A 16,924-nucleotide genomic window follows, 5' to 3' on the forward strand; every position below is an offset into this window, starting at 1 on the left:
GATTCTCTGGTCTATGTAAATTGATTCTCTGATCTATGTAGATTGCCTCACACAACTGTAATACCATGTCAACTCTTCACCTGGATCCACGCAATCTCCTGGAAGAGTTAGTAAACCAAACTGAAGCCCCAAGTCAATTTGGGAGGATATGCACTGGTGATGATTTAGTTTAAATTGTGACATTGATGTTTTTAACATAACTGTTGCTATTGAATGTTATTTATATTGGGATTTCCAGGCACTTCTAATGCCTCTGGGTCTCTAATGGCTATTTCAGATTTGTTTTTCATTGTCTGCACTGAGTGAGAAGAGAGGGAAAATGGAGCCCTATTGCAGATCCATAATTGTCTTGCAGGCTGAAGACATTTGGTCTGCATAAGCAGCAGAAAACCTCCCAACAAACTCTTCTTGGATTAAAGATTCACCAGTCAATCTTATCCACCTCATTTCCTCTGTTTAATGTTTCAGGACTGCCCAGTAGTAAAAAATGTAAAATTGTTTTTAGCTGAACTTTGAGTCTCACTAACTTAACACTTTTAAAGCCAACGCATGGACAATGGAAAATACATTCAGCTTTTCCCTCCAAGGCCCAGTTAGAATTCTGGCTTAAAACTACTGACCACATTTCATCTTAAATTGCTAATGATCCAGTACTGTTATCTTTTAAAACATTCCAAACCGACAAAAACAGGAAAATAAACTGTTTGATAGATGGTGGTGACTTGATAGGTGAGGCATGGTCTCAGCGAGAATTGTCACAGACTTACATTTTCAGGCCTGTTGGCAGCTTAGGAGTCTGCACTAAAACATTCACCGTTCTTTAATTGCAATGATTTTGAATCACTTGATATCAATCAAAGGTGTCTCTACGTGGTTTGTTTGAAAGAGTGCAGGATTCCTACCAATTTGTGTCTTGTATGAACAAGTTGCCAAAGCAAAGTAAATCTCTGTTCCTGGGAACTGAAAAACTTTTGTGTATGTGAAAGATGCAGTAGCAGGAAGTTTAAAGGGTGGCACGGTGGCTCAGTGGTTAGCACTGCAGCCTGACAGCACCAGAGACCTGGGTTCAATTCCTATCTTGGACAACTATCTGCGTGGAGTTTGCACATTCTCCCCATGCCTGTGTGGGTTTCTTCAGGGTGCTCTGGTTTCCTCTCACAATCCAAAGATATGCAGACCAGGTGAATTGGCTATGCTAAATTGCCTGTAGCTTTCAGGGATGTATAGGATAGATGCATTGGTCAGGGGTAAATATAGGAGAGGGGAATGCGCCTGGGTGGGTTATTCTTCATAGGGTCGGTATGGACTTGTTGGGCCAAAGGGCCTGTTTCCACATTGTAGGGATTCTGTGAATATGCCCACTTCAACATGAACTGCTAATTCAACATCCTATCCCGATGTAAAGGTAAATTTGCCATGGTGTGAGTGGACCATAGAACTTGCTGTCATTAGTGGGAGATGACTGGTGGTAGTTTAACCTGAGGGTCATCATGCCTCAGGTGAGGGGAGAGTCCTTCATGGTGACCTCAGATTGTCCTGTCTGGCTAATTGACCTAAGTGAGCCCTGCCAACCCAGTAAATTAAATAAGCTTATCTGATGTTAGAAACAAAATTCAATAAAATTTAGACGAGATCACCAAAGCTGGAAACAAGACAATTTATTCTACGATCTTGCAAGAAAGGACCCCAATTGCAGAGAGCAATTGAAGTGATGATTATTCAAACTACTACACAGTTATACTTTTGAGCTGCGCGAGGTCACCTCTCCTGACTCATGCATTACTCAATCTCTCTTAGTATTTTGCCTCTACCCATCTATGCTCCACGCCCATTGCCCCCTTCCCCAGGTTGGCAACCTTCCTCTCTGTAAGTGCTGACACACATTATTTTGTTGACAGTACATCAAGATCTGGTTTAACATTTTGTATCAATTCTGCTGGTACATTCCATCCTCGGACATTTCATTAACTTGTATCATTTTGTATAGCCCAAGCATTTCGGTTATCTCAGCTTTTTGCTGAAAACATAACTTTTAAAAAGTTATAATTACACACCAAAGTTAGTATTTAATTAACCACAATTATACACTGAAAAGTAGAGATACTCTTCCCTAAATACCTGCAGAGTTAATAGTTCTCTTGCTGTATCCCTTTTCTGTATGCTTTTTTTATATCTGCAAAAACACTTTTTCCCCATTTCTTTTCTTTTACCGTTTGTTGTTTTTGCAATTTTATTTTCTGCCGCCTTTTCACTCTACGGTGCAGAGGTTCACAATCTTGCCATTTCTGTCCTTCTAAATCTATCTTTTTCAAACTCCAGGAGTAATCTGCTACTCTCTCTTTCTTGCGCTTGTATTGTTGTCCTCCCAAAGACATTACCAGCTTGGTAATTATCCATTTTAACACATTGAATCCTATCAGTAAACCTACAATTATTAGTAATACATGTATGCCTAAATTAGCTAACCATTTTTCCCAACCGGTCAGTCTCCAGTCACCCCATCCCATCTTTCATCTTTTCGGAGTTCATCCACAATTTTTCTTATATTGCTTATTGTTTTCTTTACTATTTCTGCCTTACCTTCCACTATGGAAGAGGTGTCTGGGATGAAGGTGCAGCATTCCTTACCAATCAGCGCACAAGTTCCCCCTTTTTCGGCCAAGGGATAGTCTAAAGCCATTTGATTCTGTAAAGCTGTTAGTCTTGTTGCTATTGTTTCGGTGGTTATGGCTGATATCTGGGATTGAGTTTCTCCCATTGCGCCGGTGGTATCATTAATTAAATTTTCAAGGGCGGCCCCCAGTTTCTGTATTTCCACCCTGCCCTTGTAGTGCTGTAGTTTGGGAGTAGTATCCACAGCAGATGGTCTCCTTCAGGAACTTCTCGGGTCTTACGTCTTATTGCCACCCCCCCCTTACCTTTCTTAGGTTAGGTTCATGTTTTTCTATTTGGAGGTGACTATATAAGCAAGGTAACAGCAACCACTTTCTTGTTTTAAGGCAATGCTTCATCAATTACATGCATTTATTTCCACACATTCGGTCACACAAATGTATTTTTCTCCGGGAATAAATGGATAGGCCTTCAGACCACATACCCAATATGTCCCATTCAATAGTTGGGGAGTGTTCGTGGCAGTGGCTTGGTTGGTATGGACACAAGATGATTTTCCTAATTGGAAGGGTGTGGCGTCATTCCGATTACAGAAACAGTTGGTATTCACTGCTCCGTTTGGTGGGGAAATTCTAAGGCTATCGATAACACCCCGGGTTTTCAGTGCTGGCTTTGGGAACCATCCCGCAAAGTTATATTTGCTCCTTTCAGATTCCCACTTTGTATTATTTAAGCCCGAGTCAAATTGTTGTACCTCATACATTTCTCTTTTGGTGAGCGGTATTACCGAGTTGGGATCCCAGAATCGCCATGGTGTGGGACCTCTGCACAGACCCAACAGTTGGCAAGTCCCTCTTATTTGGCATAATTTTGGCATAGTGTAGTGAAGTGATTTTTCCCGCTTCCTTGAACAGTTAGTACTACTAACGTCATAATACTATACTAGTACCCACCCATCTCTGAACCCTGCCTATCACCCTATCTTAATCTTTTAGGCGCCAGGGAGCGGTGAGTCTAAGCAACCCTTAAAATCAATACAATATATATCATCACACATTAAAATAGTCTTTTATCTTGGTTCATTCCGTCTTTCTCAGTTTAACTTTCAGAGGGTTGTCTGTAGGATGAGCGTGCCACTCCGCCAATGGGGTGTTCACAGGACCTTTGACGCGAGTGTGATGACTCCACCCTTTCTCAGCAGTCCGGATAGCTGTCTCAGTAGTCAGGAGGGTTAGGAATGGTCCCTCCCAGCTCGAGTGGAGTTTGGTATCTTTCCAGGTCTTGATCAGGACCCAATCACCCAGTTGTCAAACTCAAGTGGAGGTATCTGGGTCAACAGACCCTTCTTCCTAAGGACAGACAAAGAAGAGCCGAGCGCCACAATATAGTTCTTTAAAAACTTATCATTGAACTCTACAGTTGGTAATTCCCCTCTTCCACCCAAAAGAAGGTAATCCAAACATCATCTTATAAGGAGAGAGGCCTATATCATGTCTAGGAACAGTCCTAATGCGATAGGTTACACATTTTGTCCATGGTAATCGAGTCTCTAGGACTAGCTTAGATAATTGATTCTTTAAGATTTGATTCATTCGTTCCACCTGCCCAGAGGAGGGTGGGTGCCAAAAGGGTTCGGAATTCTTGCCATTACTTCTTGTAAGATCTTGGAAGTAAAATGGCTAACTTGGTTTGAATCTATACTTTCCACTATTCCATACCGTGGGATGATATGTTCAAGGAGGGTTTTCACCGCTCCTTTTGAGGTGGCTAATGACATTGGGAAAGCTTCCACCCACCCGGTTAAGTGGTCTACTAAGACCAACAGGTACTTCTGTTTTCCCATTGGGGGTAGTTCGGTGTAATCCATCTGTATACTTTGGAAGGCTCTCACTCCTGGATTTCTTCCTCCTTTGAGCCCTTCCCTTATTATTTTATACATACTTAGAATCAGTGTAAATTGTCCCATCCCGATTCTCTAAGTGTTTTAAAGCTTGATTTAATGCGTACAATTCACAGGTCTGGGCTGACCATGTGTTTGGCAGCCAGTCTGCCTCCACTGTTTGGTTTTTGTTACCGTCCACTACTGTTTATCCATTATGTGTTTTTCCTTCCACTACTCTCAATGATCCATCTATAAACAATCTGTCCCCGTCATGTAAAGGTAGATCTCTCAGGTCCTGTCTAATTTTGGTTTGATACTCTATGATATCTAAACAGTCATGTTCTAATTCTCGTTTGTCTAGAGGTTCTCCCTTCCATAAAAAGGTAGCTGGATTTAGACAGGTGTCTGTTGCTAACACCAGGTCATCTTCTTCCATCAGGATGGCCTCGTCAACCATCTCCCTGCCTTTTGGTTTAATATCAAGGCAGTCATGTTCTGGATTGCCAAGGGCCACCCCCCTCTCTCCGCCACAGAAATGCAGCTGGATTCAAGCAACTGTCTATGACTAACACAAGGTCATCCTGTTCTATTAAGATTGTCTCATATTTCAAGATCCTAGAGTCTGTGAGCCATTGTCCTGCTTTCTGATTTAGTATGATCCGTACCTGATGTGGGGTGCTGACTATTAAGACTCCCCCAAAAGTAAGTTTCCGACCCACCTCTACCAATAAGACTGTTGCTGCCACTGCCTGCACACACTCTGGTCAGTAATGTATCTTTCCATTCTTTAATTAACAATGAATTAATGCAGTTCATGTTTTAAATTAACCATGAATCAATATGACAGGTCACTGAGAATGTGTGAAGGAATCCTGCCAATTAATATTGATTCAGGCTAACAGAATTGATTTATTGCGCAGTTCTGTTTGTTTACCAGTCACTTGCGACTTTTCACTCTGTTTCTGTAATTGTTTTTGCTCGAGCACATTCATTTTTAAGAACCTCAACAGATTGTATAGCACCATTCGCAGTTAATTCAATCCTCAATTTGGTGGCAATGTCTCGTCATGAGTGCAAAACTGACTCTTCATGCCTTCAATCATAAAACTGTCGCCATAATCTAATTAACTTTTTCGTTCCCACTCCCTTTGGCTTAAACTTTAAGGATGACCTTGCTGCCCCCGTATCGACTAGGAAAACTACGTCCTCTTTGTAACGTCCCACCTTTAAATTTATCAAGGGTTCCTGGTGGGTCCCCGGGGGCAGGAACTCCTGACACCCCTATTTTTCATCAAGGTTCATAAACGGCACTGCCTTTACTTCCTTTTTCGGATCAGGACACTCTCTTAAAGTGACCTGTCTTTCCACAGTAATAACATCCTGCCTGTGGAGATTTCCACTTTGATCCTTGTTCCTGTCTACCAGACCCCTTAACATCTCCTCCCTTTATTTTCAACATGCTGCCCACCACCATTCCGGTTTCTCTTTTTAGTTTTGTCCTTTTCTTTATTAGCCAATGTTTTGTTTAGACCTTGATTATTAAAGAAATATTGCAATATTTCTTGCTCCCTGTAATCTTGAATATAATTTATCAATTTATGCTTGTCTAACTTTAAAACCTGTTCCTAAATGTACATTTAGGAACAATATATTATATATATTTATTTATATATTATAAATTCATTTATTTAGTGTTTAATATTTAAAATGTAAAAAGCATACAGTTCCCAACTTTGAAATCCACTATAATTACCCGGTTTTAGTCCCTTGATCCAAAGTTAGTTTTCTTAAGTAGTCCTGACCAGTCACTGCTCAATTGCAATGCTATAGGTAGTTTAAAAAAAATTTCTAATGCATCAATAATGGTCAAATCCAAGGTCACCGATTTTTAACCATAGGATTTTCCTTTTTTTTGATTTATTACAATCTAATGTTGAACTGAGACTTCAACTGTCCTCCACAAATCGCTTTTATGTAAGGATAAAAGAGATTAGTTAGAAACTAATAGTAAGGTAGTCATGACCTGTAAAAAGAGCAGGAGTTAACATTTTATTTCATAATCTTGCAAAATCCTTAATCTTAAAACAAATCATGTTAAAATTTCCATAATAGAAATCAGATTCAAAACAGTCCCAGATCTCAAGCTCCAGGGAACATTCAATCACCTACAAACAAATGTGCATTCACACTGAATCACAAAGGGTTAAACTTTCTACTAGCTGTACAGCTCTTTTCTCTCTCTCTCTCTCTCTCTCTCTCTCTCTCTCTCTCTCATTCATACACACACACACACACACACACACACACACACACTTTGAGCTTGAATATTTTTCTGGATGTCTGGCTATAAGTTAGTTATGAAGTGCACCCTCAGTAGCCCTTCAGCTACTAGCCCTTCTGACACCAAGCAATCTGATTCCACCTGACTTGTAAGGCTATTTTCAATTGACATTTTATCATTTTTTAAAATCATTTCCTCGCATCCGAGGATTGTACTTTCAATCTCTTAACATTTTTCCGAAAGGACTTTCCGTTGGGATGTAGTCCTCAGTCGTCCCTCTCATGTCTCCTTCGACACTTAAACAACTAATACTCGGCCGTTTCTTTATGTAATTTAATTAACCTTACTGAGATCCGGTGTCACCTTCTTCCACACCCACTTCAGGGTCCTGACCTTCGCGTGGGGGATTTCCCCTCTTAACAACTGGTCTAAGGCTGGATGGTCGAATCAGGTAGACACCTCACTCATCAAATTAATTAAGCCAATACCTTAATTTATGTGTTGCCAATTCCCTGTACTTCTCGTACATGCCCGATCACCAAGGCAATACTTAAAGGTCCATTTTCATACCTTGGTCTGTGCACAAGAGTTACCTGGTTGAATGCGCCCTGTCCTGCGGCAATACTTGGCAGCAACCACCCTGTTGCTTACCCAGACAACTATCGCTACCTATCCTGGCTGCCTGGATACCCGGGTCTTGTATACACAAGAGTTGAGTTGACCTGACCAAGCTGCCGCGTGTCAGCGTGCCCTGTCCCACGGCAATGGCAGCAACAACCGTTGCTTGCCCCGGTCACCTGGAGATATACAGATATATATCTTACCTGGTGTTAGAAATGGGGTAAAGTGTTGTTTTTGCAGATATAGAAAAAGCATACAGAAAAGGGGTACAGCAAGAGAACTATTAACCCTGCAGGTATTTAGGGACTTTTCAGTGTATAATTGTGGTTAATTAAATACTAACTTTGGTGTGTAATTACTATAACAAAAAGTTCTTTTTGTAAAATTATGCTTTCAGCAAAAAGCTGAGATAACCGAAATGCTTGAGCAATACAAAATGATACAAGTTAATGAAATGTCTGAGGATGGAATGCACCACCAGAATTGATACAAAATGTTAAACCAGATCTAGATGTACTGTCGACAAAATAAATGTATGTGTCAGCACTTACAGAAAGGAAGGTTGCCAACCTGGGGAAGGGGGAAGTAATAAGGGTAGAGCACAGCTGGGCAGTGGTCTGGCACAGTAAGAGAGATTGGGTAATTAGGAGTCTGGAGAGATTACCTCACTCAGCTCAAAGGGTATAACTGTACACTTACCAAAGTTCTAATTTGCTCATTTGCTTATGCAATTGAAGCCTTTACTTGCAAGTTCGTAATAAATTGTCTTGTTTCCAGTTTTGGTGGTCTCGTCTAAATTTTATCGAATTTTGTTTCTAACAAATTTGGGGGCTCGTTTCGGGATCCCACGCTCCAGCCGCTCGGCATTCTTGGAGAAACTGAGAAGGTGCACCTCGCTGACTTCGGCGATTTCTAGTTTCCCCTTGTTGCCGAGGCGGCTTTGGGCGATCGTGATCCAGACTGGGAGACCCTGAAACAAGACGGGCAGATGCGGCAGGTTCAGTCGGGTGACTCTTGTGTGCAGAAGACCCGGATAAGAAAGGTCTTAAAAGATTTATCCGGTGACCGGGGTAGGCAGCAGTATTTGCTGCCATTCAGATATATCCGGGGAACCGGGGTGCTAGTGACTGGAATAGGCTAATCCAGTCAGCCAGGGTGGGTAGCCGTTGATATTGTTGCCAGGCGGATGTATCCGGGTGGCTGGCAACGGTAATTGCTGCCAGTTGGATATATCTGGGGATCTGGGGAACCGGGGTTCCAGTTGACCAGAGTTGATAGCGGTAGTTGATGCCAGGTGGATACATCCGGGAGACCGGCGGCGGTATTTGCTGCCAGGTGGATGTGTCCACATATCTGGGCAACCGGGGTAGGTAGCAGTAGTTGCTGCCAGTTGGATATATCAGAGTAACTGGCGACTGGGGTTGGTAGCGGTAGTTGCTGCCAGGTGGATACATCCGGGAGACCGGCAGCGGTATTTGCTGCCAGGTGGATATGTCCACGTATCCGGTGCCAGTTAGATATATCCGGGGAACCGGGGTTCTGGGTGACCAGGTTAGGCGAACCCGATTAACCAGGGTAGATAGCAGTTGTCACAGTTGCAAGGTGGATATATCCAGGGTATTGCCGTGGGATAAGGGCGTGCAAATTCAACTAGGTAACTCTTGTGCACAGACCAAGGTAAGAAAAGGGACCTTTAAGTATTGCCTTGGTGGTCAGGGATGTATGAGAAGTACGGGTAATTGGCAACCCTTAAATTAAAGTGTTTAATTGGCTAAGATTAATCTGATGAATAAGGTGTTTACCTGATTCGATCACCCAGCCTTAGACCGGTTGTTAAGAGGTGAAATCCCCCACGCGAAGGTCAGGACTCTGAAGTGGTTGTGGAAGAAGGTGACACCAGACCTCAGTAAGGTTAACTAAATTACATAAAGAAACGGCTGATCATAGAAATGGGGAATAAAAATAGTGACTTAAGTTTAGAAGGGGACATGAGAGGGACGTCCGAGGACCACATCCCAACGGACAGTCCTTTAGGAAAAATGTTAAGAGATTGGAAGTACAATCCTCGGACGTGAGGAAAGGATAAAAAACAAATGATAAAATGTCAATGAAAAACAGCCTTACAGTCAGGAGGAATCAGATTATGCTTCGTGTCAGAAGGGCTAGTAGCTGAAGAGCTACTGAGGGTGCACTTCGTAACTAACTTATGGCCAGATGCCCAGAAAAATATTCAAAAGCTAGAGGAGTCGTTGCGGGAAACTCAAAGTGTCTGTGAGACGTGTGAGTGTGTGTGTGTGTGAGAGAGAGTGAGAGAAAGTGAGGGGAAAGAGCTGTACAGCTAGTAGAAAGTTTAACCCTTTGTGATTCAGTGTGAATGCACATTTGTTTGGTGATTGAATGTTTTCTGGAGCTTGAGATCCGGGACTGTTTTGAATCTGATTTCTATTATGGAAATTTTAAACATGATTTCTTTTTAAGGTTAAGAATTTTGCAAGATTATGAAATAAAAAATGTTCTTTTTACAGGTCATGACTGCCTTACTATCAGTTTCTAACTAATCTCTTTTATCCTTACATAAAAGCGATTTATGGAGGACAGTTGAAGTTTTAACTTGAATAGACAAATCCTTTAAGGCAGCTCTGGTTATTTCATGACCTATAGCATTGTAATTGAGCAATGACTGGTCAGGACTACTTGGGAGGACTAGTGTTGGATTTGAATCAGGGGACTGGAACTGGGTGATTGTGGTGGATTTCAGAGTGGGGAACTGTGTGCGTTTTGCATTTTGAATATTAAACACTGAATAAGTGAATCTATAATATATAAATAAATATTTACAAGTAAGATTCCAAAATGTATAGTTAGGAACAGGCTTTAAAGAAAAGCAAGCATAAATTGATAAATTGTATTTGAGATTACAGGGACCAAGAAATATTGCAATATTTCTTTAAAAGAATCAAGGTCTAAACAAAACATTGGGTGATGAGGAATGGCCTGAGTTTGCCCTAAAGCTGTTCAGTTGGTTAAATCGGCTCAGCAATTGATCTGGCAACATAACACGAGAAGCAGAAACAGAAGGCAAAAATAATGATAAGCCACGGTTAATAAAGTAATAAAGAAAAGGACAAAACTAAAAGGATAAGGAAACCGGAATGGTGGCGGGCAGCATGTTGAAAATAAAGTGAGGAGAAAGGATCGGGGAGGAGATGTTAAAGGGTCTGGTAGACAGGAACAAGGATCAAAGTGGAAATCCCCACAGGCGGGATGTTCTTACTGTGGAAAGACAAGTCACTTTAAGAGAGAGTGTCCAGATCCGAAAAAGGAAGTAAAGGCAGTGCCGTTTATGAACCTTGATGAAAAATAGGGGTGTCAGGAGTTCCTGCCCCTGGGGACCCACCAGGAACCCTTGACAAATTTAAAGGTGGGACCTTACAAAGAGGACTAGTTTTCCTAGTCGATACGGGGGCAGCAAGGTCATCCTTAAATTTTAAACCCAAGGGAGTGGGAACGAAAAAAAAGTTAATTGGATTACGGCAACAGTTTTGTGATGAGAGGCATGAAGAATCAGTTTTGCGTTCATGACGAGATATTGCTACCAAATTGTTGATTTAATTAACTGCAAAAGGTGCTATGGAATCTGTTGAGGTTCTTAAAAATGAATGTGCTCAAGCAAAACAATTACAGAAACAGAATGAGAAGTCACAAGTGACTGGTAAACAAACAGAACTGCGCGATTATAGTTTTTAAAATGTTTTAATCACTTGTTGTGTTTCCATCCTGAATTATATAATATAATTAATAATTAATATTTCTAATAATTCAATTCTGTTAGCCTGAATCAATATTAATTTTATAGGATTCCTTCATACATTCTCAGTGACCTGTCATATTGATTCATGGTTAATTTAAAACATGACTGCATTAATTCATTGTTTAATTAAAGAATGGAAGCTACATTACTGGCCAGTGTGTGTGCAGGCAGTGGTAGCAATAGCCTTATTGGTGGAGGAGAGTCGGAAACTTGCTTTTAGGGGGGCCTTAGTAGTCAGCACCCCACATCAGGTACGGTCAGGAGAAGAAAGGGGCATTAGGAGAGCTGCTCGGAGGGAATAAAAAAGACATCCAGTGGGTGAGGGAGTGATACCAGCCAAAAACAAATTCTCCAATGTGGACCCACGTTGGAAGGGTATGGATGAACACGATAGAGGAAAAACGAGGGACTTTTGAGAAATGGTCATTTTGGGTACTAAAGAAGCAGCACCTAAATCTCAGAAGTTTTTTAAAGCCTTTGAAGTAAGACAGGAAAAGGAGGAAGCCCCGTCAGCCTTTTTACAGAGATTAAAAGAAGTCACTAGCAAATATTCAGGAATGAATCCCAATGAGCTGGTAGCACAGGGACTTTGAAAGGTCCAATTTGTGACTAAATCATGGCCAGACATACAAAAGAAATTAGAAGGCTGGAGTGAAAAACAAATAGAAGATCTGTTATATGAGGCACAGAAAGTGTGTGTGAAAAGGGAAGTGGAGAAACAAAAACAAAAAGCTAAAATAATGGTTGCAGCAGTTGAAGAAATTACGACGAGAAAGTTAGAATCAGAGAACAGAGGAGGACAAGGGAGACAGAGAGTGGATGGTAGGGGAAGGAAGCAACCGGCAGGATGTTATTACTGCAGAAAAACAGGACATTTTAAAAGACAATGTCCAAGGTTAGGACAACAAAGAGAAGCGGTATCATTGATGATTTTTGATGAAGATTAGGGGAGTCAGGGGTTCCCTCCTCCTGAGATCCACCGGGAACCCTTGATAAATTTAAATGTGGGACCTGAAGGAGAGGAAACAGTTTTTAGTGGATATGGGAGCAGCACAATCATCGCTAACCTTTAGACCTAGCAGTGTTAAATTAATTAACAAAAGTCTCAAGGTTTCTGGAGTAAAAGGCAAAGAATTCTTAAATCAGAATGCAGGACAATGGCTCACAGACTCTAGGATCTTGAAATATGAGACAATCTTAATAGAACAGGATGACCTTGTGTTAGTCACAGACAGTTACTTGAATCCAGCTGCATTTCTGTGGCGGAGAGAGCGGGGTGGCCCCTGGCAATCCAGAACATGACTGCCTTGATATTACTGAATATCAGACTAAAGTGCGAATGAACTTAAGAAACGTACCGTTGCATGCGAGAGCTCGGTTGTTTATCGACGGATCCTCCCGGATGATTGAGAGTAAAAAGCACAATGAATATACTGCAGTAGACGGGATAGAGGGAAGCATTACCGAGGCTGAAAGACTGCCTAACGGTGGTCAGAGTTCAATGATAAGTTTTTAAAGAACTATGTTGTGGCGCTCGGCTCTTCTTTGTCTATTCTTAGGAATAAAGGCGTGTTGGTACAGACACCGCCACTTGAGTTTGCAGTACATCGAATACAACCGGGTGATTGGGTCCTGATCAAGACCTGGAAAGATACCAAACTGCACCCAAGCTGGGAGGGACCATTCCTAACCCTCCTAACTCGTGAAACAGCTATTCGGACAGCTGAGAAAGGGTGGAGTCATCACACTCGCGTTAAAGGTCCTGTGAACGCCCCATTGGCGGAGTGGCACACTCATCCTACAGACAACCCTCTGAAAGTTAAGCTGAGAAAGAAAGAATGAACTTGAGACAAATGATTCTTTTAACGTTTGCTGATATATATATATATATTGTTATTGATTGTAAGGGCTGTGTGGACTCACCTCTCCCTGGCACCTAAAAGATTAAGACAGATAGGCAGGACAGTAGACAGGGGTTAGAGATGGGTGGGTATTAGTATAGTATTGTAACGTTAGTAGTACTAACTATTCAAGGAGATGGGAAAAATCACTTTACTTCACTATGCCAAAATTATGCTGAACAAAAGGGACTTGCTGATTGTTGGGTCTGTGCAGAGGTCCTACACCATGGCGAATCTGGAATCCCCACCTCGGTAATACCGTTCACTAAAAAAGAAGTATACTATGTACAACAATTTGATGTGGGTTCAAATAATACGAAGTGGAGATTTGAAAGAAGCAAATATAGCTTTATGGGATGGTTCCCAAGGCCAGCTCTGAAAAATCAGGGTGCTATTGATAGTCTTACAATTTCCCTACCGAAACGAGCAGTAACTACCACCTGTTTCTGTAATCAGAATGATGCTGCGCCTTTCCAACTAGGAAAATCATCTTGTGTACACAACAGTCAAGCCACTGCCACGACCACTTCCTGAATATTAAACGGAACATATTGGGTATGTGGTCTGAAGGCCTATCCATTTATTCCTGGGGAAAAATATGTTCGTGTGATAAACACTTCCTCAAAACCAGAAAGGTTGGAGTGGCTGCCGTTACCTCGCTTATATAGTCCCTCACCTCCGAATAGAAAAGCATGAGCCCAACCTGGGAAAGGAGGGGGGGGATAAGACGTAAGACCCAAGAGGTCTCCGATGAAGACCGTCTACTGTGGACACTGCTCCCAAACTACGGCACTACAGGGCAGGGGTGGAAATACAGAAACTGGCGGCCGCCCTTGAAAATTGAATTAATGGCACCGCCGGCGCAATGGGGGAAACTCAATCCCAAATATCGGCCATAACCACTGAAATGATTGCCACGAGACTAACAGCTTTACAAAATCGAATGGCTTTAGACTATCTTTTGGCCGAAAAAGGGGGAACTTGTGCTCTGATTGGTAAAGAATGCTGCACCTTCGTCCCAGACACCTCTTCCGTAGTGGAAGATAAGGTGGAAATAATAAAGAAAAAGATGAACAATATAAGACAAATTGGAAATGAACTCCGAAAAGATGAAGGATGGGGATGGGAATGGGGTGACTGGAGATTGACCGGGTGGGGAAAATGGTTAGTGAATTTAGACATTTATGTGCTACTAATAATTGTAGGCTTACTGATAGGGTTTAATGTGTTAAAATGGGTAATGACTAAGCTGGTAATGTCTTTGGGAGGACAACAACCAATAATGGTTATGACAATAGCACAAGCGCAAGAAAGAGAGATTACTCCTAGAGTTTGAAAAAAGACAAACTTAGAAGGACAGAAATGACTAAATTGTGAACCTCGACACCGTAGGGTGAAAAGAGGGCAGAAACTAAGATTGCAAAAACAACACCGGGTCTTCTGTACACAAAAGTTACCCGACCAAACCCACCTCACGCCAGCCCACAGCAATGGCAGCAACAATTGTTGCTTGCCCCGGTCATCCGGACAATACTTATTTAAGACCTTTTTCTTACCCGGCTCCTGTGCACAAGAGTTGCCCGACCGAACCCGTCTCAACCCGTCTTGTTTCCAGGGTCTCTCAGTCCAGATCTCGCTTGCCCAAGTCGCCGCGGCAAAGAGGGAAACTAAAGACTGCCGAAAGCAGCGAGGTGCACCTTCTCCATTTTCCCAACAATTGCAGAGCGACTGGTGCTTGGGATCCCAGGACGAGCACCCAAATCTGTTAGAAACAAAATTCAATAAAATTTAGACAAGACCACCAAAGCTGGAAACAAGACAATTTATTCTACGATCTTGCAAGAAAGAACCCCAATTGCAGAGAGCAATTGAAGTGATGATTATTCGAACTACTACAGTTATACTTTTGAGCTGCGTGCGGTCACCTCTCCTGACTCCTACATTACCCAATCTCTCTTAGTATTTTGCCTCTGCCCATCTTCGCTCCATGCCCATTGCCCCCTTCCCCAGGTTGGCAACCTTCCTCTCTGTAAGTGCTGACACTCACACTATTTTCTTGACAGTACATCAAGATCTGGTTTAACATTTTGTATCAATTCTGCTGGTACATTCCATCCTCAGACATTTCATTAACTTGTATTATTTTGTATAGCCCAAGCATTTAGGTTATTCCAGCTTTTTGATGAAAACATAATTTTTAAAAATAACTTATTTGCTATAATAATTACACACCAAAGTTAGTATTTAATTAACCACAATTATATATTGAAAAGTAGCGATACTCTTCCCTAAATACCTGCAGAGTTAATAGTTCTCTTGCTGTACCCCTTTTCTGTATGTTTTTTTTATATATCTGCAAAAACAACACTTTTCCCCATTTCTAACAATCCTTCTGCCTTTAACATTTAAACTGAACTATTCTATCGTTGCCCTAACAGTCTCCCATAAGGTTATAAGCTTATTGGTGCCTGCCAAAAGGGGGCAATTTTATTTTAAAGTTACGCAGGAGCAAACCAATTCCTGCACCTGAACCATCGACTTCTCCACCGCCTGATGCTGCCTCGCATGCTGTGCTCTTCCAGCCTCCCGCCTGCCTACTGTGGTGGAAGGAAGGGCCTGCTGTGTTCGCTGCTGGATGGAACACCTGTTTGCCCGTTGCTAGGAGACTGCGCGGGGCACAATGGCGGTTATGGAAAGGTGCGCGCGGGAGGCGGGGCGAGGTAACGGCCCGCCTCGCTCACAACAATGGAAGCGCTGAGCGCTAGCGAGTGCGTTCGGTGCCTTTGCTCCATTAATCTGTGTGCTGACCTTTTAATATAAATGAGGCCGCTAAATGTCGTGGTTGGATGCGGACGACGACGATGAAGAGGACGACGACTACCAGCTCCCGGAAGGGGTTTCAGAGGGTTGGCGACGTGGACCGATGGTTCCGCCCCGCCGTGTGTTTAAAGTGGGCGACCTGGCGCCGGCCCTCTCCCCCGTGCAGACTGGCCTGGGCTCAAACTTGAGTCCTGAAGCTGGACTTCAGTCTCCAACTAGACCCAAAGCCAAGCCATTCCGGGACAGCGACAAGACTACCCAAGAACGAGACGATATGTACGAAGTGCAAGAGTTGCGAGAGTAAGTTCGCGGAGATTGCAAGTCTTCTGTGCTTTTAAGAGTTAAAAATCACACAACACCAGGTTATAGTCCAACAGGTTTAATTGGAAGCACACTAGCTTTCGGAGCGACGCTCCTTCATCAGGTGATAGTGGAGGGCTCAATCCTAACATAGAATTTATAGCAAAAATTTACAGTGTGATGTAACTGAAATTATACATTGAAAAATTGATTGTCTGTTAAGTCTTTCATCTGTTAGAATACAGTGATAGTTTCACTTCTTTCATGTGTAAATCACAAAACTTTGAAAAAAAAAGTTGCATTCTCGGGTTAGCTGTTAACAATGGTGATAACTAGACAATATGTTGGAGGTAAAAACAATGACTGCAGATGCTGGAAACCAGATTCTGGGTTAGTGGTGCTGGAAGAGCACAGCAGTTCAGGCAGCATCCGAGGAGCTTCGAAATCGACGTTTCGGGCAAAAGCCCATCATCAGGAAAAAAGGCAGTGAGCCTGAAGTGTGGAGAGATAAGCTAGAGGAGGGTGGGGGTGGGTAAGAGAGTAGCATAGAGTACAATAGGTGAGTGTGGGAGGGGATGAAGGTGATAGGTCAGAGAGGAGAGGGTGGAGTGGATATGTGGAAAAGGCAGGTAGGACAAGTACGGACAAGTCATGGGGACAGTGCTGAACTGGAAGTTTAGAACTAGGGTGAGGTG

General features: G+C 42.4%; 1 protein-coding gene across 3 annotated transcripts in view; it reads left to right on the forward strand.

The window, feature by feature from the left end:
* The first annotated feature begins 15,826 nt into the window (after positions 1–15,826).
* The window catches only part of LOC140477461 (uncharacterized), a 158,846-nt gene continuing 157,748 nt past the window's right edge, over positions 15,827–16,924 (forward strand). For all 3 annotated transcript variants that reach the window (XM_072571394.1, XM_072571395.1, XM_072571396.1), the window contains exon 1: positions 15,827–16,229. In XM_072571394.1, the coding sequence (XP_072427495.1) occupies positions 15,943–16,229 (287 nt within the window). In that variant the 5' untranslated portion in view covers positions 15,827–15,942. The remainder of the gene's footprint in view (positions 16,230–16,924) is intronic.

Source organism: Chiloscyllium punctatum, chromosome 5 (assembly GCF_047496795.1).
Source record: "Chiloscyllium punctatum isolate Juve2018m chromosome 5, sChiPun1.3, whole genome shotgun sequence".
NCBI classification, from domain to species: domain Eukaryota; kingdom Metazoa; phylum Chordata; class Chondrichthyes; order Orectolobiformes; family Hemiscylliidae; genus Chiloscyllium; species Chiloscyllium punctatum.